This window comes from Tasmannia lanceolata, unplaced genomic scaffold (genome assembly GCF_043159265.1).
Source record: "Tasmannia lanceolata isolate RefF3 unplaced genomic scaffold, GAP_Taslan_0.1 ptg000012l, whole genome shotgun sequence".
Lineage (NCBI taxonomy): Eukaryota > Viridiplantae > Streptophyta > Magnoliopsida > Canellales > Winteraceae > Tasmannia > Tasmannia lanceolata.
This window is the reverse complement of record NW_027518689.1, coordinates 25,188,103-25,215,596: the sequence shown is the minus strand read 5'-3', so window position 1 is coordinate 25,215,596 and position 27,494 is coordinate 25,188,103. Positions and strand designations below refer to the sequence as shown.

Genomic DNA, 27,494 nt, shown 5'->3' with positions numbered 1-27,494 from the left:
AGGGCTCAGATTTTTTGTATTTTTTTTTATAGGAGAGGATAGAGGGAATGGTTTTCACCTAGTATTAAAACTAGGAGAATTGGAGAGAGAAGAGGGATAAAGAGTTGAACAAATTTGAAGAGGTAAAGGGTTGAGATTTTTGTGTGTTTGAAAATGATGGCTGTAGCGTTGTATTTATAGATGAGGGATGGCACAAGTTGTTAAGTTTAGGCCTTTAAAAGCAATGGTGGTGAATGGAAGATCAAAATTAGGAAACAATTCAATGGATGGATCAAAAAAGAACTAGAATGTTCTTTTTTAATATAGGCAACTCTTTGGATAGCAAGCCATGTCCAAATTGGGCTGGATTTTTTTATTTTTAGAATGGCATTGATTGTTGCTTTGGATGGAACATCCCCCCATTCGTCAACTTGCTAATTTTGACTAGTTTTACTCTTTTTATACTTTAATTGATAAAGAATAGTTAAAAATACTTAAAATTCATGTAAATTCCTAAGAATAGGGATGGCATCATGCTTACATGTTTCCCCGTGTGGGGATAAGAGGAGAGAGAACATCTCCCCTAAAAATGGCAAAAATGACAATTTTGAGAGATTTTCTAAGTATTTTTGCATTATTTTTACCAATAATTGATTCTTGATTTTTCCTTGTTATTCTGAGTCTAATATTGCCGTATAAATATCAGATTTAATTATTTGGATTAACGAGAGCCATCAATTCTTACGGCGGATCATTTTTTCGAAAATCGATCAAATTGACTACCCAATTAAACCGATCAACTTAATTAATTTTGAATCGACGATCCCAACCATTAAATTATGTTTTTGACACCAACTAATTTATTTAAAGTTTTATCATTAATTATTGGATTTAATAATTTTGACGGCGCACATGTATCCGCATTGATCCGTGGCTTTTTGCAGGGTTTTCACTCAATTAAGTGTTCCAATATTTTATCAGGATTGGGATTGACCCTGATTGATTTGATTTTGATCAAATGAACCTAGATTATAGGAAAAAACATCCCAAATTAATCTGAGCCCTCGATTTAGTAATTTTCTAAAAAAATGATTATCGAAATGGAATTAGGACTCGGACTGTGAAGTGACCCTAGCTAATTTTGATCTGATTAGCGATTGGTATAGTTGGATCATGGTTTAGATGACCCAAAGTATATAAGCATATGGTAATAGGTCTCTAACATGACTTTGTACTATAAATAGGGCATTTTACCAATTTTCAGGTCGAACTAGCTTACTGGGTAAATTCCGTCACTGTTTTGGACATTTTGGATTCTGAAAATGTGAAAATTAGAGAAATTCCATGGATCATTTATGGAATATTGTCTGTTAAAGTAGAGCAAAATGGGGGTGTCTACACCGAGTCAACCTACCAATCACTGCCATCTTCAAGGACATTTGCCTCCGAAATCATGGCCACAAACTTTTCTTTATCTACTGGTGTATTCGAGTTTTTATCTTTAAGAAGTCGACACTCACTCATGTAATGGCCAGGTTGCTACAGCTGAAACAAGCACCCTTTCTTTTCTTGTTCTTATTGAACTTCTGATCGGGATTCTTGTTTTTCTTCCGATTACCTTTCCATTGTTGGTTTGAATTCTTGATGTTTTCCACCAAATGGATTTTAGAGTTAGAGAATAGATGTTTAAGCTCTTCTTTCTTGTCTCTTATTCTTGACTCTTCCTCAATCCCTAGCCATTGAGCCAAGTCTTCGAGAGACATTTCCTCTTTCTGTTGCTTGAGACTTTTCCTAAAGTCTTTCCAAGTTCGTGGAAGTTTGTCAATTAACAAAGGGACAAATGAAAGAATCATCAAGAAGAATTCCTTGCAAATGAATTTGACTTACTATATGTTGTTGAATTTCATACAACTGGTCAATGACAGACTTATCATCTACCATGTGGTATTTCAAGAAGCAACTTACAGTGAATTTCTTACTGCTTGCATCTTCCACCATGTATTTGGCTTCGAGTGCAGTCCAAAACTCACTTGCCGATCTCATTCTTTGATATATGTCGAAAAGTGTATCTGACATTGAGGATGTGTCCTTTGCAAATATAATCATCTTGTTCCCATTTCATCATTGCAAGAGCCTCCACCAAAGTCTCATTTTCATTTGCTACCGGCTTTTGAGTTGTGAGAACACGAACCACCTTGAGTGATGTGAAAATGAAGTGCAACTTCTTCTGCCACCGCTTGAAATTCCCTTTGTCAAAACGTTCAAGTTTGATAAAATCTTGGGTCATTGATAGATAGAGAACAACGCCATTGAAGCACTCTAGAAACAACCGAAATTTTGCCTTATGCTTGTTGGTGGCAATACTGTATAGTATGGTTTAGTAGAGTTACTTCAAGGCACGTAATCGCTTTCCTAAAGACTAATTTTGGCCCCACCAATTGTGTGCAAAGCGGATCCACGAATTGCCTCCAAGATACAATGAAGCCTTATAGGAAGATCCTATAAATATTTGACGACTCTTTGGACAAGCAGAATCAAACCCAAAACGCCTTTGTAGAGCTTCAAGCCTTAGAGAAATCTCTAAATACTGTTTCTGTAGAGTAATAGTATTTAGAACACTGTTTTTAAACAAACTCAAGTTAGAAAACCAAGTGCGTAGGGGATTTCAAGAGAAAGAAAAAGATACAGTAGTAACTGACTATGAAAGTGTTTGAAAAAATCCTTGTAGTGTGTGAGAAGAAGATAAGAAGATGCTTCAAGGTGCGTAAACGCTCTCCTTAAGACGATATTCGCCCCCACCAGTAGTGTGCAAAGGGGACCACGAACTTGCCTCCAAGATACAATGAAGCCTGGTTCCAAACCGATTGCTTGACGACGTTATGCACTGAACGGAATCAAGCCTGAATCACCTTTGAATTTTTCAAGTAATTGAGACCCAAGTGTTCTGTTTCTGCAGAAAACAAAATACTTGAAGAGAACTTCTAAAACAGTAAAAACAGAAACTTTGTAGGGGTTTAGAGAGAGAGAATTGTGCTAGAAATAGTGATTTTGGGTATGCCAAAGTAGAAATCCGAATTCCGTATTGAATGAGTATTTTCTACTATTTTTATAGAGCTTCTGGTGGCTTTTCCCGTTGGAAAACACCCTTTCTGGACATCCTTTCAGCAGGTTTGAATTCTGACCATTAGATCATGTCTAATCGCAACTCTACGGCTCAGATCAATCCTGGAGTGACCGTTGGCTTGTGTAAAAACCCTTTCAACTCCGAACTGCTAGATTGCCCATCCATGGTGCAGATTGTACCTTTTGGGCCTTTGACCATTGAGTAGATGGGACACCATCCAACGGTCATCTTCCACTAGCCGTTACACTACGATCCGATGCTTCGGATCGCACCCGCTCACGTATTATCCATTGGAGCCCCTAGGGCTGCTAGGCCAACCGTTGGGCCCGAACTCAGGCCCAACCTGACCGAACCATTCGGTCTACCCACTTGACCGATCCAAGTCGATCTTGATCCAACAGTCTGGATCAAATCGGGAAAAATGAAAGGCTCCAATCGCTCCTCGCTACGATGCTGTGTGCAAAGTGCAAAGTGCGCCTAAAAAGCGCCAATAAAGCGCCACTATGCGCCCTATAGCTCATTGCCCACGCCGCGCGCGCGTGCGTGCGAACGGTGCATTACAACGTCCAGTGGTTCAACCCAAGGCTAAGATCCATTGAGCACCATAATAAAGTAGAGAAAAGAGTAAGGCTTTATAAGCCCAAATTTTTCTTTCTTATAAGTCGGTATAAGACTATCTTTTTCACACTACTTTTGTACTCTTCTCTTTCTCTTGCGAAAAGCAACTTTTTCTAAAGAACAATTTTTCCTTTTCCAAAACACACTTAGAAAACATTTTCCAAACACTATCTTTTGACAAAAAATTAAGATTTTGAAAATCAAAATCTAACAGAAAGGACAGATTTTCTGCTCTTTTTATAGAGCTTTTGATGTCTTTTCATTGTGAAAAGCATCACTTCAAGGCAACCATTAGATTGGTTTGAATAATGGTGTTTGATCGCAATTCTTCACGATAGAATCGGCTTGGATCATCCACAAAGTGTCCCTTATGTTTAAAATCATCCATGACTGTTAGGAAGCAAAAGAACACGAAGAGATTCAAATTCGGAAGTGAAAATTCATGTCAAATTTGCCCAACAGATAGATTTTCGAGCAGTCGCGGTCGACAGGGATAGGGTCGGTCGACCACCTTTATGCATCTAGAACTTTTTAGTTGTTCCGATCCAATGAACCGCGGTCGACCGAGCTACTGCGGTCAACCGGCCATACCTTTATGGAAAACAATTATATTTCCAGTAACCAATCCGCGGTCGACCGGCCCAATAAACTTTTTTGTTTCAAAAATAATAAAAGGGTGATGATATTTTCACCCCCTGCATTACTTGCACGATCCCCTTATATCGCGATTTGACATAAAGTTGCCCACTTTTCACGTCAAATCAGGTTATAAGGGGAGCATGCATGTAATGCAGGGGGAGTGAAAATATCATCTCCCATAATAAAATCCTTCTTTCAAAACTGTAATTTGATCACGAGCATTTTCAAAATCTCTAACACATTGTGACCTGATGGTCACGGGTTCGAGTCACGGAAACAACCTCTCTGCAAAGTAGGGGTAAGGCTGTGTACATCTAGCCCTCCCTAGACCCCGCAATGGCGGGAGCCTTGTGCACTAGGCGGCCCTTTGAGAGAACTTGGAATTACATATATAAAATCTATGTCTTTTTCTAAAACTTTCTCAGTCCGTTAACTTGGGGCATGCAAGATTAAGATCTGAATCACTTCTATTCTTTTTCACGTTCTATTCAAGTGTTTGCATGTCCCCTTGCCTAAATTAATGTGCAAATCTATAACAATTCAGTTCAGTTTCTTGTGTAAGTTCAAAATTGTGCAACATATCTGAATTTCCCGATGGAGACACTTGCAACAACTTACTTTGAGAAGTTTTTGAAACAGATCTGTAAGTTTTGTAAATCTTTTTGTATCCTGAGTTCTAAACACTTTGAAGAACATACAAATCTCTGAGCTGTAATGTTTTACTGTGGAAAACATTATCTACTGTGATTCCTTGGCCAAATCGACATTTTAGTTGAAGTGGTTGCAAGTTCTACCACTAATTATTGGATATTTATCTTTGCTATACCTTTCTAAAGGTTGGTCTTCAAGACGAAAATTCAAAACTCGTGAGTTGACAAAGAAAACTCAAACTAGTCGTGAGTGCATCAACTGAATGCCTTTCGACTGCCAATGAGAGACATACGGCAATCGAAGAAGTGGATTAGTAGGGTGTCCATGAAATCATCGAGTTATATTACTACAATAATATTAATGTTGTTTTATTCAAATGTGAATGGTTCATCGTTAATACCCATAGGAGTGGAATGAAGTGTGACGAATACGGATGCATACTTGTAAATACAATTAGAAAGTTAAAACTGGAGAACTTTATGTGTTGGCATCTCATGAGAAGTGTTTTATTTGGACGCACCCAGCGGAAGAGCTCATAGAGGCTAACAACTAATTATCAGAAACACAGCTAGAGAATGTTTTGATCATATCCCTGATGCTGCCTTTATAGACCAAGATGTATTGTATTGTCTAATAGCTCCAAACAACTTACAACACCAAGAAACTATTATGGGAGTAGATAATGATGTTGTCAATTAAGTTAGGACGGGTGTTAATATGGTTGAAGTTGATGAGTATGAGCTTCAGGATGATAACGATTCTATGGATATTTTATGATGTATGGTTCAATTAATTAATTTATAATTATTATTAGGTAGTGATAAATCTACCCCCATATACTTAAATCGACCCCTTTTAGCATAAAATGTTAAGGAGTGTGAATAAAGTTTTCATCTGGCGTTAAAACACAGGACAAGTGTACAACTCACACGCCCTAACGTTTTACGCTTAAAGGGGTCGATTTAAGATATACAGGGGTCGATTTATCACTCCCCTTATTATTGAATCGGTTTTGTCTTATAAGAATTATAAATGAATTATTAAATTTTGTGTAAGCACATATAGGATGGATTCACATAGATTTATTAGGGAGTCTAAAGACATTGTCTTCAAAGTTTGTTAGGCATGAATATAATCTTTGAATCTTTGTATCTATTATAAGCTCTTAGTAAGTGCATATTGTGCATATTTATTTTACTTAAATCAATTTTTTTTTTCAAAAAAATCTCAATGGAGCACGGGGAGCAGTTGTGCCACCATTGGGCTAGTCCCGAGGCCCAAGTATGTATATTAAATTTACTTATTTCCTTACCATTAATAATGAAAGAATAACATAAATGATGTTTTGGTGATATAAATAAGCAAAGTCAAGCAAAGAATCGGATGCCTACCTATATAGGCTCTGAAATACCCTGAACTAGAATTATTACTAACAAAATGTGATTAAGTACATTAAACAGGATTAGTGTCATTAAGTGCAACTTAGTAACTAATGAAGTATTAGAGGATATTTTGGTAAATTCATCAAGGGACATGAGTGTAATTACTACAAATGAACAATGGTATTTTGGTAATTTCACTTTAAAAGGTTACAAGGGTAATTAAAATAAGTCAAGGAGAGCATGGAAGGACATTTGGCCATAGCTATATGCATGGCTGGGATTGTTGTGAGAGTGACACTTGAAAATCCAAGTGTCACTTCTCTTTCATACTTGTTTTATCTAAGGTAAATGAGAAGAGAAATTCATTTTTAATGTTAGAAAATAAGGAAATTTGTGGGAAAATCAGAGAAATTATAAGGTGGTTGTTTTAGATTTGTGATTGGTTAAGAGAAACGATTCAACAAGAAGAAGAAGAAGAAGCAAAGTGGAAATTCAAGGTAATTTTAGGTTTAAGTGTTTAAATTATATATTTTCAATTCCTATGTGTTTTTCGGCCACTTTTGGATAATTTCTTCAAACAATTTTCAACAACAAAGTTGCAGATCATCTTGAGTAGATGTGATTTAATATAAATTTTATGAAATTTGGTTAAGATTTGAAAGAGTCATGGCCATTTTACTTTTCTACTGTTTTGGGGACTTAAATTGGTGATTTCTTGATTTTCCGGCCACCTCCGGTCAGATTTGGCCGGAAGTGTCAACATGAAAGTTGTTTGAAGTTAATTATCAAAAAACTTTTGCGTTTGGTAAAAATTCCAGTTCTGAGTGGATAAAAATTTATTCAATCTTGAAGATTTCAGTTTACATGAAAATAGGAATTTCTATGTCAGATCGGAAAAGTTACTTTTTTGGCCATCTCCGGCGAGATTTGGCCAAAGATTTGAACATGAAAGTTTTTGTAAATGATATTTGGAATAACTCTTATGCTTATAACATATCCCTATTTTGAGTATACAAAGAGATATACTAAGTTTTAGTTTTCAACAAAGATTCAAACCCTCTTTTATATGTCATATCGGAAAAGTGACTTTTTCGGCCATCTTCGGTGAGAATTAGCTGGAGCCTTTAACTAGAGAAGTGTTCTTCCATTTATATAGGTCAACTTTGATGTTTATAAGTTTTCATAGAATTAAGTGCAAGAGGGATAAAAATGGAGTTGAAGTTTCAGATTTTATTTATGAAATGCCCTCCAAGTTGGAGGTTGTGCTGATTTTTTAGTTTATTTTTTGAGAAGGAAAACAAATTTCCTCCTCAGGTTTGTGTTTGTTTTATGTAAAGTACTTAAATGCCTATTGATTACCTTAGCACTATTATTTAGGGGTACAAAGCGCAGAGCAGAGGGAAAGGAAGAAGAGTAAGGGAAAAATAAAAGTGTTCGAAGGTGAGTGATTCAGCACAGTTATAGCATTATCCCTGCATGAGCGTGAAAAGATTATTTATGAAAAATCCTGCATTATTTTTCATGCTTTTAGTTATATATATTATGATTTGAGATGTGCTTTGAAACTCCTGGGTATGTAAGAATTTTATATTACGAAGTCAACACTCGGTGTTGCTCGTATCTGGCTTATGAAAAGTTGGACAATATCAGTAAGCTCGCCAATGGGATATAAATTTGTTGGCTGTCTTGTCAATGGAGGTAGAAAAAATAATTAACCATGTACACATATATCCGCTTTGTACTTGCCCGATCCGCAGCGATAGTTTATTGCCTTCTCTTTCATGAGCATTTTTTTTGTGAGCTACAGCTATATATTATGACTTTGATAGTAATTTTCGTATATATGTTTAGCCATGCCTTGCGATAGATATGATTTAAAATGCTTTGATAACTAATATTTTCAAACTTCTATTGGACATGCTACATCTGTGCTTTATTTACTCACTCATTCTACGGAATTGATGTGGATTAAACAACATTTTTAAGACTCAATGATTGAATCCGGAGAGGGGTTGATTCATGACAGATTTGGTTATCCGGGAGCTTCGTAGTTGGTTAGGTAGGATTAGTATTTTCTTTTGATCTTGTATATGTGTACTTTTGTCAAATCTCAGATGTATATGTATATGAATCAGTTTGGTTTTTTAGTTTTGCTTTGGATATTGATTTATATTCTGTACCATTAATATCTGATCTGATGAGATTCAGTTTCCAATTCGGCTTTGCACGCGTGCGATGTTCGCCCTAGCGCGCGTGCGGTGCCTGCCACATATCTTAAGGGTCTCAAGGCGTGATAGGAAAAGATGGTATCACAGCATAAATTAAGATCTGAGGGTATTATTATTAGATATAGATAAGGAGCAACTTGATGAAAGCATAAGTGATTTGTGTGTACTGGGGACCTGGATGTCACACAAGGCAATTCTGTGAAAAGAAACTGGTGACGAACTCGAGTCGACCGAGAACGCCATTGGTTAGTGATCAGAATGAATTATTGGGCTCTATTAATAGGTTTAGGTGCGTGAGTAAGCAGTATTGGTGCGGGACAGTACAACGAGCTCGAGTATATTTGCCGTATGTGACTTAGTTTGTAAGTTAACTATACTGATATGGGACAATATAGTTAACTTATATGTTTATATCAGTAAGTATGTGAGTCCACTATACTATCATCCTGTGTATATTAGATAAATTAGCTATATTATATATTAAAATGAAATGATTGCTATATATATTATTCCGTGTTAGTGTATTTTTAATTTCTTTAGTCTTTATTAGATAATAGTAATATGTTGTTTTGAAATTTCGAGGACGAAATTTTTATAACGAGGGGAGAATGAAATACCCTGAACTAGAGTTATTACTAACAAAATGTGATTAAGTACATTAAACATGATTGGTGTGATTAAGTGCAACTTAGTAACTAATGAAGTATGGTAGGATATTTTGGTAAATTCATCAAGGGACATGAGTGTAATTACTGCAAATGAGCAAGGGTATTTTGGTAATTTCACTTTAAAAGGATACAAGAGTAATTAAAATAAGTCAAGGAGAGCATGGAAGAGCATTTTGGCCATTATCTATATGCATGGCTGGGATTGTTGTGAGAGTGATCTAAGTGTCATTTCTCTTTCATGCTAGTTTTATCTAAGGCAAGAAGATAAATTCATTTTTAATGTTAGAAAAATCAAGAGAAAAATAAGAAAATTCATGGGAAAAATAAGAGAAATTATAAGGTGATTGTTTTAGATTTGTGATTGATTAAGATAAAATATTCAAGAAGAAGAAAAGTGGAAATTCAAGATAATTTTAGGTTTAAGTGTTTAAATTATGTATTTTCAATTGATGTGTGTTTTCCGACCACTTTTGGAAAATTTCTTCAACTACAAAGTTGCAGATCAGCTTGAGTAGATGTGATTTAATATAAATTTTATGAAATTTGCTTAAGATTTGAAAGAGTTATGGCCATTTTACTTTTCTTCTGTTTTGGGGACTTAAATTGGCGATTTCTTGATTTTCCGACCACCTCTAGCTATATTGGGTTGTAGGTGTCAATATGAAAGGTGTTGGAAGTTATTTATCAAAAAAAAATTGTGTTCGGTGCAAAGTCCAGTTCTAAGTTGATGAAAAGTTATTCAATCTTGAAGATTTCAGTTTATATGAAAATAGGGATTTATATGTTTGATCGTAAAAGTTACTTTTTCGGCCATCTCCGGCGAGATTTTGCCGAAGCTTTGAACATGAAAGTTTTTGTAAATGATATTTGGAATAACTCTTATGTTTATGACATGTCTCATTTTTTAGTATACAAAGAGATATAGTAAGTTTTAGTTTTCAGCAGAGTTTGAAACTGTGGACCCCGATCCGAGAGAGGCGGGGGGACGAGCCCTCAGAAAGTCTCTAGATCATCCACGTGAAGGAGAGCTCCACCAAGGAACTCTCGAAAGGAGTGTCCCTCACAGCATGAGTGGCGATGTAAAGTGAGATACCTCTCGATTCGGGGACTAGCCCGGATTCGAGGCGTACCTTAAACAAAGAAAGAGCTGCCATCCAAGGAAGTAGGCCCTGGATCCCATACTGTGCTCTGTCGAAACTAATAACTAGAGATACAAAAGGTCCGTGCCTGATGACGAATGGGGAAGGGGTTAGGCGCCCCCAATTCGCCCAAGTGCAAGCACCTGGTCTCTTATGCCATTTATTATTAACTTTGAAGAGTTTTGGGCGAAAATCATGCGAAATGGGAACGAATATCCCTGAGATAACGTCTAGCTAATCATGCATGTCTCGGAGAACGAATATCCCTGGGCAAACACATGCATGCTAAAGCTAAAGGTATAGGGTCTGTACATGAAAGTAAGAAAACACAGCAAAACACACAACACAACACGACTCCACACATGACTCCACACGACAAACCCTAGACTCTAATGCGATACTTGACTCGGACCAAGATGGCCATCCATCCTGGCTGTACTACGTATCCCGGCCTCGGGAAGAATTAGAGTCAACGTAGTTCAGCGACCTATGCTAAACTACAATGCCTAACCCTCTAGAACCGCTATCCTAGACTCGACTAGTTTTTAAAGCTTCTTGCTATTACTTAAGTTCAAGTGAATTGTAATTTTTAGGACTCCCTGTATGTCCTAACTAATACAAACTTTGCCTTAAATTAATGCAGGTGGGCCCTACATCCTATGTGTGACTAGGTTGTGCGTCCTAAGGAAAACCATGGACTATCTAAGCGTGTTCTAGTCTAACCATCGGATCGACTAAATGTCTAGCCGACTACGACTCGAGGCCTCCTAACTCTAGGGACACTCATACGACCAGATACAGTATATCAACACAATCAGGACATACTCCTAATTCTAAGAAACCCCAAACGCCTAGGACAGATTCCTAACTCTATGGGAAGATCTTTTGAAAATGGCTTGCAAGGTTATTTTGAAGAATTTTTTTTATTTTGGGAAGGTTTGAAAGGTTTTGAAGCTTATGAAAGCTTTTGAAGTTATGACTGAACTCAGGATGCCAGCTGCAAACCTAAGCTGCCTACGTACCCCTCAGCTAGGGATCAAGCCATCCATAGTTCAGATTCCTTTCTAAACTACGAAGCCTAGGAACATGCAAAGACTGACTCTGAAAGATGGAATGACGGAATCCTAAACTTTATGAAGGGATGGGACAGAATCCTAAACTCTATAAGGGATAGGACAGACTCCTAAACTCTATAGGGGGGAGGACAGACTCCTAAAGTGTATAGGGGTAGGACGGAATCCTATAGCTCTATGAAGGGTAGGACAGACTCCTATGCTCCAAAAGGGTAAGTGAAATTCCAAGGGTGGTCCCTAGTACGACAACTTATGAGGAGTGAGAAATTAGGTTGCTAACAAGTTTTAACTCTTTTGAAAACTCAAACCCAATTTTGGAAATTAAGAGATCAACAATAAAGTTCAAGCACACAAGTTAAATCTAAAGAGCAAGAGTAAGAGAGATTGCACCCGAGATTTAAAGTGGTTCGGTCCTCCAAACGTGAGGCCTACTCCACTCCACCAACCAAACCCGTTGATGACTTCACTATGTGATCTTCTTAACTTCGGCGAAGATCGGTGCCGATTACAAATTCCGATTACCTTTAACCTTGGTGGCAATCTTCACCACGGAGAGTGGGCTACGCTTCTCCGAACACTCGCCCGATAAAAGTTCTTGACTAAGAAAGAAAGAACAAAAAATCCCTCATAAGGGTTTACAAATTGTAGAAGATGTACAAATTGAGCCTATAGATCCAAATCCTAATCTTAGAGGATGAGAGGCATAATCAAGTTTGATTCACTCTTTGGATGTTCAAATGAAGTTTTAGAGTGTTAGGATTGATTGTCTTGAAGTTTAGAATGCCCATATATATAGGAAAACCAAAATATGACCGTTCAGTGGCATTGTGGTAATTCCTGCAAAAATTCCCAATGGCTATTTATCCGACCGTTATAGTGTTCTCAGAGTTCCGAGAATATTTCTCGGAGTTCCGAGAAAAAATCTCGGAGTTCCGGGAATACACACAGAAGTTGAAAAAAAGTCTACTGGACCATTTCTCGGAGTTCCGAGAATATTTCTCGGAGTTCTGAGAATTTATCTCGGAGTTCCGAGAAGCCTATTTCATGCAGATTTTCATTTCTTATTTTTAGGCTTCCAACTTAACACCAAGTTGGGATTGCTATGAGGGTTCCAAGGTATTGGAACTCCACAAAGATAATCACTTATATATTTAGGGTGTGTGTTTATTTACTTAATTATGCCTTTCAAAATCCTAGACTAGGATTGGATCTTAATATAATCTAATATAACTTGATCTTCAATAGATTCTTCAAGTCTTCATTTGTCTTGGACTTCGATGTCTTTGGCCTTCATGATGTGGTCCAATGAGATCTTCTTGGCCTCAATCCAAGCAATGTTGTCTTAGCACCAATGTGATCTACAACTTAGACAATCAAACACATTAGTGATCATAAATCACTTGTGTATTGGAATCATCAAAATAAGATGGGAATGCCAAGGTGGAAACCATTGGGCTTACAGTAAGACAGACTCCTAAACTCTACAAGGGTAGGATAGACTCCTAAACCCTAGGACGGTAGGACAGACTCCTAAACTCTCTATGACTGACTCTAAAGAAGAAGAAATCCCTTAACCTGCGAAGACTCTAAGGTAGGAAGTGAAGGGGTTGGCTCAAGAGACATTCCGTCATAGCCTGAACCAAAGGGAAAGCTCCCTAAATCGGTGAAATCCCTAGAGTTGAAGAGTATCTCGAAAAACGCACAAAGAGAGGATCGTAACTCGAAGAAAACCTACAAATGAAGTCAAATTTCCACAGGTTGCCCGACGAAGAAAAGAAAACTTGAAATGAAGTTTATGAATTACGTGCAAGGTAACTGGGTTGACAATACTCCTCATGAAGTGAAAGAATAATCCTTAAAGTGAATAATATTCTATATCAACGAATGACTCTCAGCAGCCCTAAGAAATACAATTTACGCTGGATTTAATTGATATAAGTCTATTGAGATTCAATTTCATATGATTCACATAGTATTCCATACAGCACAACAGGTTATTTGTAGACAGATTTATACGATTATGTGAGTACAATTCATTTTTTTCAGCATTGGAATGAGTAACCCTCGGCAATGAGATTATGCCTAAGAAGATAACCCCAAACATCAAGTTAAATCACATCTCCAAGTGACATTTTAGAACCTTATTAATCCCATCATTTTAATAGTCACTCTCAAAATTATTTTAATAACAAAACACAGATGATCAGAGAATATTAAAGAAGCTCTAAATTCTTAATGAACATCATTTCCGGAGACAAATATGTATCAACAAGGAACAAGTGTGTAATAACTCATGAAATCATTTAAACAATGCTTGTCAGAGAGTATAATAGCTAGGGTTAAATGACTTATAACAATTCAAACCTACTAGAATGAATAATGTTCTACACATGTGCAAAAGTTCCCATAACCATGCCTTCAACACCACTTTAATTCACCTTGCTTAAATTTGCCATCTCCATTATGCATGATCATTACAGTTCTCAAAATGACATTAAGCACAATAAACTGATCATGTTAAAAGGGGTAAGCTAAGTAGGTACGGTGGCAAACATGGTGGTGCGCACGTCAGAAGACCAACATCCGCACCACCCTATTCAAACAATTGTTTTCCGCTCATCTTATCCCTCTTAACAGATCATGAGAATTCTCAAAGAAAGAACGAGAAAAAATTCGCCTAAGCAGCAAAGATAAGGTTGCTTCAAACATGGTAATGCTAGCATTAAAACCTAGCAAATTGCACTACACACTTCATTTCTCATTACTGGTGAAAGGAAGGTGAAATCAAATAGCCAATAGCTATTACCATTTGCAAATGCTACAATGAAAAAGAAAACCAGTCAATAGCCCAAAAGAAACAAGTCAATTTCATGTAAATTTTAGAGCTTTATAATGAAAATATCATATGCCAAAGGAAAAACATTACCTGTCAGGAGCAAAATTGCCAATGCAGAGGGTTCCCTGAAATTTTAATGCGGGCACTGGAAATGATGATCGAGCATCTCTGGGATTACGACGGTGCCGGATCTAAGCTTGAATTACAGAAATTTTTATCCGATGACAAGATCGATGAATCGATTGCCGGAATTTTTGGGGATTGCCGGAATAAATGGCGAGGTGGGTTTGGTAGGGGGATTGAAATAGAGGGTCAGATCTGATGGAGAGATGGGATTCAAGTCACTAGAAATGAAGAAAATGGAGCTGGGTTTTGATAGTGCTGATGGGAGAGAAGTGAAGAGGTAGTGGTGAGATGGGTTTCTTGGCTTAAAAAAAACAGGGTAATAATTAGGGTTGTTGATCCGGTGGAGGAGAAGATGGTGAGAATGGGCTATGGTGGTCGGAGATGGTGAGAGGGTTTGGGGATTATGGCTGATGTTGAAATGGGGAAAATGGGTTTAATGGAGGTGGAGAAGATGGGGTTTCGAGAGGAGATGAAGCCGTGAGAATATTGGAGACATGGCCGGATTCCTACCGGAAATATGGCTAAAGAAGGTGATGGTGGCGGCGGATCTGATCTTCGATGGTCGAACTCCCTCTCTCTGTGTGCGATTTTTCGAAGTGGGTTTGGCCAGAAAATCGAAGTGGGTTTTTGGGAGGTAAAGATGGTGGAGATGAAAGGGGTTTACAAATGTGGGTTTGGGTAATAATGGTGGCTGGAATTTGGAATCAAGATTATGGAGGTGGTGGTGACCGGAGAAGGGTGGCCGGATTTCATGGACAAGGGTTTGAGGTGGAAAATGAAGAGGGGAAGACGATGGCTATGGTGGCTAGTGGTGGTTGGTCGAAGGCCCGCCGGAAAATATGGGGATAGGGTTTGATGGGGAGAAGGGAGGTTTGTGATGGCAGTGGAAGATGGGTGTGGCCGTTAATGGTGGAGGCACGACCGGAGTTAGGAGAGTTTGGGTTTTCGAAAATGGGTTTTGGGGAAAATAGCTGAGATGGAGAAGAGGGTTTGGATGGGGGTTTGGAGAAGATGAAGAGGTGTGGATGGGGGTTTGGATGGCTAACGGAGATGGGTTTGGCCTTGCCGGATTCCGGCTGGCAGTGGTGGTGAAGAGGATGAGGATGGGGGAGGTGATGGAGAAAATGGAGGAAGAAGAGGTGGAGAAAATGGGGTTTCGAGAGAGGATGGTTGAGATGGGAATGAGGTGAGATGGTGGTCGGAAATGGTGAGAAGAAGAAGAAGGTGGATGGTGGTTTCTCCTCTCCCTTTCTCCCTGTTTTGCCTTTCTCAAAAAAAAAAAGATGAAGAAGAAGCTTTTTCTTTTTTGGAACCCTAATTCGAGGGCCTATAAAAAGGGAAATGATAAATTTACCCCCCCCCCCCTAGTTACTTGGACAGCCACCTCTTATGCATTTATCATTACTCTTTTGTAGTAACAGGGGGTGGCTCGGGAAAGAAATGGGAGAAATAGAAAGGAAGATTCCTTTCACCCTACACAATCCTAGCCTTCTAATTTGATCTAATGGCTCTTAAGGGTTGCTTACAACCAAGTAATATCAGACTTACAAAATTACCCTTGTAAAGATAGCAAACCCCCTTTTCGCCCTGACTAAGGAAAATGATATCAACACACCAAACTTTGATATTTGCACAACTCAACTTGTCTCTTCTTCCTCCCTTATGATTTTTGCAGGGTATTTTATAAAATGACAATAATCACTGATGACCCCCTTAAACGCCTAAAGAAGATAAGCTATCTAACATGTCATCCGGAACTTAGGGGTACGAATAGAGGAGCGATAATATCAAAACTCACAGGCATTTCACAATTTTTGCAAATTTCAGGAACATATATGAGGACCAGGGTCGGCGATTCCAGGGTACAAATGCGATTTTGGGTTTTCCTGGGTTGCGAAATATGTTCAATGGGCTAGGCAACAACAATATTTCTCAAAATTTTCGGGTTTATTTCGCACTTCCGGACCTTGTCCAACCTCGGGATTTCATTCGAATACGCGGGTTTAGGGCTCGGTCAAATTGGGGTGTCTACAGATGCCCCTCTTTGGTAGAGGACGTCTGACGCACGAATGCCAAAGCTGAAGAGACAACACATTTTGACTGGCCCAAGATTTCAAACGGAAGGGATATAAGAGGATAACAAGATGGGTTGACGAGACGGATTCTCATCAGATTAATAAAGAAATGAATGATAAGATGAATTGACGAGATAGATTCTCGTAAAGAAAAGTGAGATAGATGATTAATAGTGAGACATACTATCATCGAATAGTGAGACAGACTCTCAATGGGATGGTGAGACAGACTCTCAATGGAATGGTGAGACAGAATCTCAATGGACTGGTGAGATAGATTCTCAATGGAATGGTGAGATAGACTCTCAATGGGATAGTGAGACAAACTCTCAATGTAATGGTGAGACAGACTCTCGATGGATGGTGAGACAGACTCTCAATGGATGGTTAGACAGACTCTCAATGAAATGGTGAGACAGACTCTCAAGGGAATAGTGAGACAGACTCTCAAGGGGATAGTGAGACAGACTCTCAACTAAATGACGAGACAGACTCTCGACAGGGATAATGAGACAGACTCTCAATGGGATGGTGAGACAGACTCTCAAATGAATGACGAGACAGACTCTTGACGGGGTAACGAGATAGATTCTCAATGGGATGGTGAGACAGACTCTCAAATGAATGACGAGACAGACTCTCGACAGGGTAATGAGACAGACTCTCAAGGGAATGGTGAGACAGCCATTCCAGGATCTGAGAAGACGGCATCTTGACAGATCAGCAAAGCGGAATGATTAGACATTTATCATGATCAAACCACTTTCAGGATCTGAGAAAACGGCCTCTTGACAGATCAGCAAAGCGGAATGATTAGACAATTATCATGATCAAACCACTTTAGGGTCTGAGAAGACGGCCCTTAACACATCAACAAAGCGGAATGATTAGACAATTATCAAGATCATTCCCAATTTAAAATTTTGACTTGGAAAATGCGTTCAAGTTTCTCAAATCTTGACTTGTTAAGACTGCTATCTCAACTATCATCGCATGCTAGGTATCTTTTATGGCCTGACTTTTACCAGGACATAAAAGATGCCCCTAGTATAATTTTACATCCAATACAGGAGTCTTAACAAAACTCGAACAGATTCAAGCTTCCTTTCATGAAATGTGGGTTACAAAGATTTTGTTTTTTGAAAGTTTTCTTTTTCCTTTCAACAGCTTTGGAAGATTTGCAACAGTTTTTACCATGCCATAAATTGCAATGATAAGACAGTTGCTCGTCACATAACCACTTAAGTCTGTGAGACAGTCTCTCACCAAGCACACACTAAAATTGTGAGACAATCTCTCACTAAACAAATCAAGAACATGAAACTTAAGAAGGAACAACTTTGATTCAAGAAACTGAGATTTTGATCGATTCCGTTACAGGATTGATCGTCTCTTGCCGATAACTTTGGGAATGTGCGATCTCTGCTGAGAACCAGACATAAGTAACTTGCTGAGGTTTTGAGTATTGACCATTTTTTCTGAGAGAACTGAATTATGTCGAGGATTGAAGGCTACGCGAGCAAATTCTAGACTCCGCTGGGAAACTGATTTTCTTGGAGAATTGACTCTTCTGAAGAGTGGACTCAACGGGGGAGTTTAGAGGTCTGTCTTGAGATGTGCTTGTACCCCTCTTATCTTAACTTGTTGGAGACATTATTACGGATTGCCTTTGTGTGCTTGACATCTTTTATGACGCAAGTCATAAAAGATGCCCCTAGTATATTGTGTTTCCATGACAAGAGTTTTAAGGAGGCAAGACAATGATGGTTGAAGAAAAGATGCTTCGTTTCATGAAGGCTTGAGGTTGCACAGTTTTTTTTGTATGGAGAGAGTAGGACAATCACCATGATGACTGAGTTTGAGAATCCCTTCTTTCGCACTGCTCACTTTTGGAGGCTTAAGGTCTTTGGCAGGTTTGAACAAGATGTCTCTCGCCCCTTCTGATACCTAAACCAAGATTTACTCTAAATTTTCTTCGCATTTTGTAGGACACACTCCCATTCTTCTAGCACCAGACAGTTTGGACTTTGCAAGGAAGGAGAACACAAATATGAAAGAGGAACAGATTTCTAAGGACTCAATCAAAGAAGATTCTTATTGTTCGAAGGACTCGACTCGCTTTCGACTCACTCTTGGATCTGATGTGTTATTTGTCAAGGGTATGGCTTAGCCACTCTTAGAGTATTTCGAAGACCGTGTCAAGAGGCACTACTCTCCTCTTTCGGTGTTTATGTCATGATTATTATCCCTTTCGGATTGCTCGGTTTCAATGCCCTTAGTTTAGATGAGTGTCAAAGTAAGCTTGCCGGCACTACTTGGACTCCTAGATTTTGCTCTGACTGAAGACTCTTCCTCCGTCTCATTGATTCGCTCCTTGCAGGAAGTCATTGTCATTGACCAGATTGCCTTTCCAGGTTTCCAATCTGGCGGACCGCTTGCCCTAACTTTTGCCTGGATCGCCCTTTCGGGTTTTCGGTCCAGCAGGCTTGATACCCTAACTTTTGCCTAAGCCCACTTTTCAGTTGTCAACTTAGCGGGTGAATGACCCTAAATTTTACCTAGATCGCCCTCTCGGGTTTTCAGCCTAGCAGGTCTTCAGACTCCATCATTTTTTTTTCTTGACTTTGAACCTCTGCTTATTCACCAGAAGGACTTTCTAGGTAGGCTTGAGTTCAAAAGGGTTGGATATTTCTTTTGGATTTCAAAGTTTCGACCGAACCTGGATTAGCCAGGTTGCCTAAGTACCCCAACAATGGAGGATCAGGTTCGCGTAGTTCGCTGGGATTTGGAACATAATGATTTGGCTTTAAGCTCAAAGGTTGAAAATGAATAATTTGACTTTTATTCCAAAGGTTGACCGAACCTGAATTGATCAAAGGTTGACGGAACGAAATGCCCCTAGTTTGCGGGTGTTTGAAAAGAATGTTTGATTTTGTTGAGGCTTGAAGGTGTTTGCAAAAGGATTTTTTTAAACTTGGGATTTTGGCATTTAAGGCTCAGGCGTCCAAGGATGGCCTTCTGATGTTTTGGCATACAAGCTTCTTGAATGGCTAAGGTTCAATGGCTTTGAACTTTTTCTCTTTCTCTTTTTTTTTTGAGGAGTCTGGCGGCATTTCCTGGCAAGATAAAGACTTCATCTGCACTGTGCAAGGTAGACTGATTGAATTCCCACTTTGTCTTTGGGATCATGCATTGATATTCAGGATTCTACGACTCCGGGTCTTCTCTGAATGCTGAAGACGATTTTAAAATTTTCAATCTATTAATCGACTCAGCTTCCTGCGATTCTGACGTTCTTAAGGAGTTGACGTTCTTAAGGGGTAATTCGGTCCTTAACAAAATGTGAACAGTGAAAGCACTTCTTTTTTGTCGTTTTCAACTTCCCACTGCTTTTTCAATAATAGTCCAAAAAACAGCTTTTTTTGGTCATTTTCCCAATTAAATATTAAGTTTTGATTTATTTAGAATTGATTATGTAAGTTTCACTTTATGCTATATTTAATATTCTTTGAAAATGTTATTTAAGCAAATCTTGATGATGATCACACTACTCCACCTAATATTTCGAAGAGGACCTAGACTGTGGGAGTTGGCGATGCACAATTTTAATTAGCATTTAATTAGTTTTTATTTCTAATTAGTATTTATATCATTATATTAATATTTGATTATATTTTTGCAAGATCCGTAGATAAACCTGGCCCACCAAAATATGCTTTTTTAAAATAAAAAATAATAAAACAATCGGCGACAAAAATTTCCTTTGCCACTTTATTTTTAAAAAATTAAATTTGTATTTAGCAACGGATATATCAGAAATTTAAAAATAAATAGGAACGTTTATGTCCGTCACTATTCATAAATTGGCGACGAAAAATCACGATCCCCAATACCCCATTGCTACAGATATTAGTGACAGTAATATCTGTCACTAATGCAAATATAAGGAGGGATATTAACCGTCGCCAATACTATCCATCGCAATTGAAAATATAAGGATGGACATTTACGGTCACTACTCACTAATGTTTTGTTATCGATGACATAAGAGTAATAAGGACAGAATTATTTCATCACTAGACCCGCTAGTATAAGACCTGATCCCAAAAAATGCTAAAAGAATATCATGTATTGGTCTAAGTAAATCCATTATGTAGTAAATCCATTTTAAGTTTTTTCCTTGCAGTCATCACCGTTCACTGTTTGTCCCCCTGCCACCTCTCTCTCTCTCTCTCTCCCTCTCCGCTAGTGTTCCTGACAACAAAACATTATTTTTTATATTTTTGATTTGTTTTCCTTTTCTTTCCTTCTTGCCACATCATTTCCTTAGATTTCTCAACTCGAGGAATGAAACTCAACAGAGCCCAATTGTGTACAAACAATGGACAATCCAATTCGAAATGGACCATAACCTAGACTCAAATTTGCGCTTAATTTTGAGTCCAATAATCAGTTTTGTGCTCATAAATGGTTATCAAAATCGAAAACAAACGTGCTTGGTGGTGTCATGATCCAAGAATCATAGTGATGAGAAATTCTTTTTAGCCTTCTTATCATTTCTTGCTTGTTTTTTTTTTTTTTTTTCATTTCTATGTCAATAATTGATTCTTGGGAAATAATACATTCACCCCCTTTTCTTCCCCGGGCCACCCCTTGTAGTGTAAAAGTGTAGTTACAACCAAGGTTTAAAATTTCAGTTTCGGTAACCGTTTCGGACCCCACCAAAAAACGAAATTTCGGTCCGAAATTTGGTAATTTGGTTCCAAATTCCGGACCAAAATTCCGAAATTTCGGACGAAATTTTGTAACACTTTTTTTTTTAATAAATAATGTCATTAAACCAAAATTTCGGACCGAAATTACCGAAATTTGATAAAGGGCGAAAAATGGAATTTCAGAAATTTTCGGTTTCGGTCCCCACCGAAACCGAAATTTCGGATTTCGGTCGAAATTTTAAACCATGGTTACAACTTACAAAGATACTTGAGGGGGTGACCCGGGGAAGAAAAGGGGACGAATATATCATTTCCCTATGCTTTGGGCATAAACTTTGTTGAGTCCTCAATTTTGCTGTGGTCTTCAGTGATTTCTAGGACTCTGATTTTGTGTCCTCAATTTTGGAACCAAATTACCAAATTTCGGACCGAAATTTCAGTTTTTGGTGGGGTCCGAAACGGTTACCGAAACCAAAATTTTAAACCAAGGTTTAAAATTTTGGTTTCGGACCTTGAAATTCCAAATTTTCGACCGAAATTTTGAAATTTCAGTCGAAATCTGGTACAAAACCAGAAACTATTATTTTATTCAATATTAAATTTCGGTGAAATATTAAATTAATATTAAAAAAAAGATTTTTTGGGTCAAATTTCGGTCGAAATAAATGATTGTTTCGGTTTTCATCGATTTCGGTGTCGGTCTCCTCCGAAATTTCGAAATTTCGGTGAAATATTAAATTAATATTAAAAAAAAGATTTTTTGGGTCAAATTTCAGTCGAAATAAATGACCGTTTCGGTTTCCATCGATTTCGGTGTCGGTGAAATCCGAATTTCGGATTTCGGTCGAAATTTAAAACCATGGTTACAACTTACAAAGATACTTGAGGGGGTGACCCAGGGAAGAAAAGGGGACGAATATATCACCTCCCTATGCTTTGGGCATAAACTTTGATGTGTCCTCAATTGTGCTGTGGTCTTCAGTGATTTCTAGGACTCTGATTATGTGGGGCTTTATTATCTACACTAGCTTTTGCTTAGTCTGGGTTTTTATTACCATACCATATTTTTTTCTTACAAATGAACATTAAAGAAGATTGTAGGATCTCTTTTTGTTCTTTTAGTCTGTTTGTTTGCCCAAAAGCCAGGATGGCTAAATGATTTTGCTTGGCATTTGGGTGCCACATCAGCAAAAAAACTTATTTAGTTGCCCATATAGCATTAAAATCTTTGGAGACTACCAGAGATGTCTCCTCATTAATCATTGCTTGCATGGTGGCGTGTCACCCGTCTCTTCCGAAAGAAATCCCAGCCAAAAGCACAAAACATGTTGTTTTGCCTCGAATTTCTTAATAATAGTGCATTCTCTCTATATTGATAATGACACCCTTACCACTACTCTACGAGGTTGACAACCAAATACGAGTACTTACCACTGCTCTACGAGGTAAGTTATAGGTAAATCCTACCTTCTCTCTTAATACTTTTTTTGGTACTACCCTCCAATCAATGACAGATCACCTTAACTGTTTGCCATTGTATACTTCACGACATTTGGACAACTTTTAAAATTCAAGAGGTGCAAGAAAGCAAGGTATTTTGTAATACCTTTTATTTGTTTTTTGGAGTGGGCTTGCACCAATCCTCGAAACCTCAACCTTTGATGTTTTGAAAACAATCTAAACCATCGTAGCAAGGGAGAGAATTGGTGCATGTAAAAGCATTCTATTTAAAATTATACACATACGATGCGAGGAGACATAGGTTTGAGACAGAATTCTGCCTAGGCTTGCTCGGTTTGGATGCCAGAATTATTTTGGTTCTTGGGACTTTTGTGGAACAAAAAACTTCCTGAGAGATTGGTGGGAAAAAAAACTCCCTGAAAGTATACCGGTAAAATAAAAATCCCATGTTTGGTTGACCGGACTATGGTGGGAAAAAAAAATTCCGGTAAAATAAAAATCCCAGTTGTTTGGTTGCTTGAACTATTTTGGTTCCTGGGATTTTTTTTTTCCAGCTTTGGCTTTCGTGCGGGGTTATTTTAGTTTGTGGGATTCTTTTTTGCCGACTATATAACTAGCAACCAAACGTGGGTTTCCTATGGAAATTCCACAAAAGTCCCAAGAACCAAAAAAATTATGGCATCTTAGGGAATCCGCATCAAATGCCCTAACATTGGAAGTTATGCTACAAAACGCCGGAATTTCAACATTCCCATGAAAAATGGGCCCTTTTCCATTTTCTTTCCCACCGATGGAGGCCAACTACTAAACTAGCCTAAAAGATGCTTGATTTATCAATGGCCTAGGATCATCTTATCAATGCGATCTCAAATGTATTTCTCTGGACCTCACGGGGTTACTGTTGGAATCAACAGATTTGATCACATAAAGATAGGGGCACAACCCGGGTCGGATTCAACCGAAAAAAAAAAAAAAAACGGTTGGGTAGGGTTGAGTTCCGGTCGGGTTCGGGTTGAGGGGTTGGGCAACCTGACCAGAGTGAAACCTGATATGTTTTATTTAAGTAAGCTTAAAAAGTCGGGTTGAACTTGGGTCGGGTAGGGTCAGGTTCAGGTTGGAAAAATGGGTTCCTAACATAAACAAGGCAAAAGTGGCGCCCAATAAGGAGCATATAAATGGCTTTCTTATTCTATTTGTTGTTCACTTGTTCTACAAGATCAACGGTCTTGATCGCCCATACATGCCTCCCTGTGGGGCCCTAAAATTGATCATCACCATTGATCTCCACGATACTGTTTCCTAGAAAAGATACAAACAAGGGATTTGCAAGGCAATTTCGGGGAAAGCCAATCACAGCTGACTTTTGTACGAGAGAATGAATTAAGTGAATAAGACAAAATCTGCTAAAAAGTTAGCCCATGTGGCTTTTCTCTCCTGCAAAAGTCATCTAATTTTCCACTCTTCATTCATTCAAATTAATATTTTAAAATAATAATATTAATATTTTAAAAGATTCTACGATAAATTTCTTATGAATAATCTAACGGGCTACTTTCCTTCACCCTTCTCTTTCGATTTCTTTCAGGGAAGTAATTCTGACCCACGACTCATTCTTCCCTTAAATTTTCTATAGACTCATTGACTTGGAGTCTTTATTTAAAATGGGTAGCTTTTACAATTTAAGGAGAAGCTTTAACAAGAGAAAAAAGAATAAATCTTGGAAGGAGGTCTGCGTTTTTTCATTCAATGCCATTTCCTTTGTCTATCTGTGCTTGATGGAGGAGAATTCTGAAGGTAGCACTTTTATTTTTTATTTTATTTTTTTACTCCTTCATTTTGTGTTTTTTGTTTTCTTTTCTTCCATGAGAATGAGTTTAGCTAAAGATAAAAGTGTATGTGATTTTGCTTTTGAATGTGACTTTTTTCGTTGGGAATGGATTGAATTAGAGGGTTATTTTGCCTTTTTTGTTTTTCACTTTTGTGTTAGGGAATTGTGGTTTTGCCTTTTCTCTCTTCATCATTTGAATTGTGAATTATGGATAGAGTTGGTTTGAGTTTTAATTTCCTTGCTGGGATGTGTTTTTAATGATGGGTTTTCTTGATGAAGTTCTCTTGTGTTTTCTCTTGTATAACACAACCACTATGAAATAATCAAATGAAAACATAAGAGATTCAAAAGAACATACAAGGGAACTTCACACAAATTTTCATAGTGGTTGTGTTATATTCATAGTTTTAAAACTTCCCCGGAGTTGACCCCCTTTTCCCTTGGCCTCGTTCCGCAATTTGCCCCCCAGAGTCAATAAAAACTCATTTGGACGCTCCTGAGTTATGCCCACACGAGTACTCAGCCGCATCAACCATGTTCTTGGCCGCGTCCACACTGGGTCGACAAGGATTTTTCTTGGCTGCATTTTGACCCGCATCCGCATTTTTAAACACTGGTTACACGTATTCAAATTATATATATATATATATGTATGTATGTATTAAGGAGTGAATTTCTGACTCTTTAATGGAAAATTTGTGTGTTTGGCGGTGGGTCTTCCTTGTTGAGTATATAATTCTAGTCGGTGGATGAAATGAATACGGAGGTATAGTTTGTGGCATAGTTTTCAAACTTCCTTGTGTCATCGTGGACTCCCCCGAGTCTTCTCCCTTTTCCCTTGACCGCGTTCCGCGTTTTGCCACCGCGTTCCGCGTTTTGCCATACAGAGTCAATAAATACTCCTTTTGACTCTCCAGAGTTATGTCCGTATCAACCGAATACTCAGCTGCATCAATTGCGTTCTTGGCTGCATCTGCGCTGAGTCGACAAGGATTTTTCTTGGCCACATTTTGACCCACATAAGCATTTTTAAACAGTGGCTTGTGGAAAGAGTGATATATAGTTTCGGTTGATTTATGTGTCCTAATGTAATGAAATTTTAATTTAATTTTATTTGGAAGTGTTCTTGTGTGTGGCCTTTTTTTGTTGAGCAATTCTGTCTCCTGTTCTGTTTTATTTATTGTCGCAAATTTGAGAACTATATTTGTAGAAGAATGATCATAGTTTGTAACTTTTTCAGTTGGAATCTTATGAATTGCTTTTCAATTGATCATAGTTAATAGATTGATGTTCATAAGTTTTCTCTGTATAACCTGTATTTATTACTCCGTTAGGTTTCTATTTTATTTTTGTCCGTGCGTATCTTTTTTTATAGGCACATGTGGTGGCATTGGTTAGATATGAGAAGTTTATCTGTTGGTGAGATGTATTTTTTGAATGCTTGGCAGAGGGAGGGAATTAGAAGAATATCTTGAAAGACGAAAGCATTATGTGGAGGCGCTTGGTCCATCAACCTACATTCAGAGAATATTAAAATGCCAAGGACCAAATACTCCAGTGTTGTTTGTTCTCTATGATTTTGATGGGCAGAAATGTATTTAGAAACATATTATATCTTTCAACACTTTGTTTGTTCCTTTTCATTCTGAATTTTGACAGCGGGGTGAATATGTGGAGTCTGGAGTAGTTTATTTTTATGATTTCTATTAGATAATTTTGCTAAAAGGGAAGATGGCATCACTTGTGGGACTTATACCAATTGGGACCGTCCTAACTCTCTTGACAAAGCAGGTCTTGGAAACAGCATTGGCTGCAAAAGATGTTCTCATAGAGAAGGAGTCCTTCAAGATTTTATCCAAATACCTTTACGACATTGAACCTGTCTTAAAGGAATTACAACTCCATGAGCTGAATGACTCTCGAGCCGCAAGGCAAGCTCTGGAGAGTCTTGAAAAAGATGTCAAGAAGGCAAAAGCTTTAGTGGAGAAGTATAAAAATCGCGCTCGTTTCTACTTATTGGTCAAATGTCGAAGCATAGTAGGAGAAATACAGGATGTTACTAGAGATATAGGAAGGTCTTTGGAGTCTTTATCCATTGCTAGTACTGAAATCCTTTCTGATATATCAGAAAAATTGAACAGATTACACGATGAGATGCAAAGGGCTGAGTTTGAAGCATCTCAATCGCAGGTTCGAATTGTCGAGAAATTGAACCAGGGTCTTCGAGAGCAAAAGAGTGATCTAGGGTTTGCAAATGACATGTTAGAAGATATAGCAAGAGCAGTAGGTGTGCCTATTGAGCCGTCAGAAATAAGCAAAGAACTTGAGAATTTCCGAAAAGAGAAAGAAGAGGCGGCAATCCGTAAAGAACAGGCGGAAGTGCTATTTTTGGAACAAGTTATTAAGTTGTTGTCTCGAGCCGATGCTGCAAATGATCAAGAAGAAATTAAGGCACAATATCTTCGACGGGTTCAAACAATAGAGAAATTTGAGACGCAGGATGAATACATCCTACCACTTAAAGCATTTATGTGTCCCATAGAGAGAACAACTGTGATGGTTGACCCAGTCAGTCTTTGTACTGGAACCACATGTGAAAGGGCATCCATCCAAGCCTGGTTTGAGAGTGGACATAGAACTGACCCGGACACGGGTCTTGTTCTTGATGATTTGACGTTGAGACCCAATGTTTCCTTGAGACAAACAATCGAAGAGTGGCGAGAACTCAACTATTGCCTTCAAATTAGATCTTCCAGGGGCAAGTTGCTGTCAGGTATTGTGAAACTACCAATTACTCCATAAGCCTAAGCTGTTGGAGAAGGCATAATTTAATCTTTTATGCTTTAACACTCCCCCTCACGTGTGGCCCCTCTTTTGGGTTGGCCACCACATGTTGAATTTTAATATCAAGGATTTTTGAAACCAGGACCTTTGCTCTGATACCATGTGAAA

General features: G+C 38.1%; 1 protein-coding gene across 4 annotated transcripts in view; it reads left to right on the top strand.

Annotated features, from left to right (window-relative positions):
* Positions 1-6,774: 6,774 nt before the first annotated feature.
* LOC143887750 (U-box domain-containing protein 43-like) overlaps positions 6,775-27,494 on the top strand; it is a 59,754-nt gene continuing 39,034 nt past the window's right edge. The window contains exons 1-3 of one of the 4 annotated variants that reach the window (XM_077391923.1): positions 6,775-6,890; positions 7,771-7,833; positions 25,991-27,315. In XM_077391923.1, coding sequence (XP_077248038.1) covers positions 26,274-27,315 — 1,042 coding nt within the window. In that variant the 5' untranslated portion in view covers positions 6,775-6,890; positions 7,771-7,833; positions 25,991-26,273. Of the gene's footprint in view, positions 6,891-7,770; positions 7,834-24,298; positions 24,509-25,917; positions 27,316-27,494 lie in introns of those variants that run through there. The other 3 variants (XM_077391921.1, XM_077391922.1, XM_077391920.1) reach the window with 3 other exon arrangements.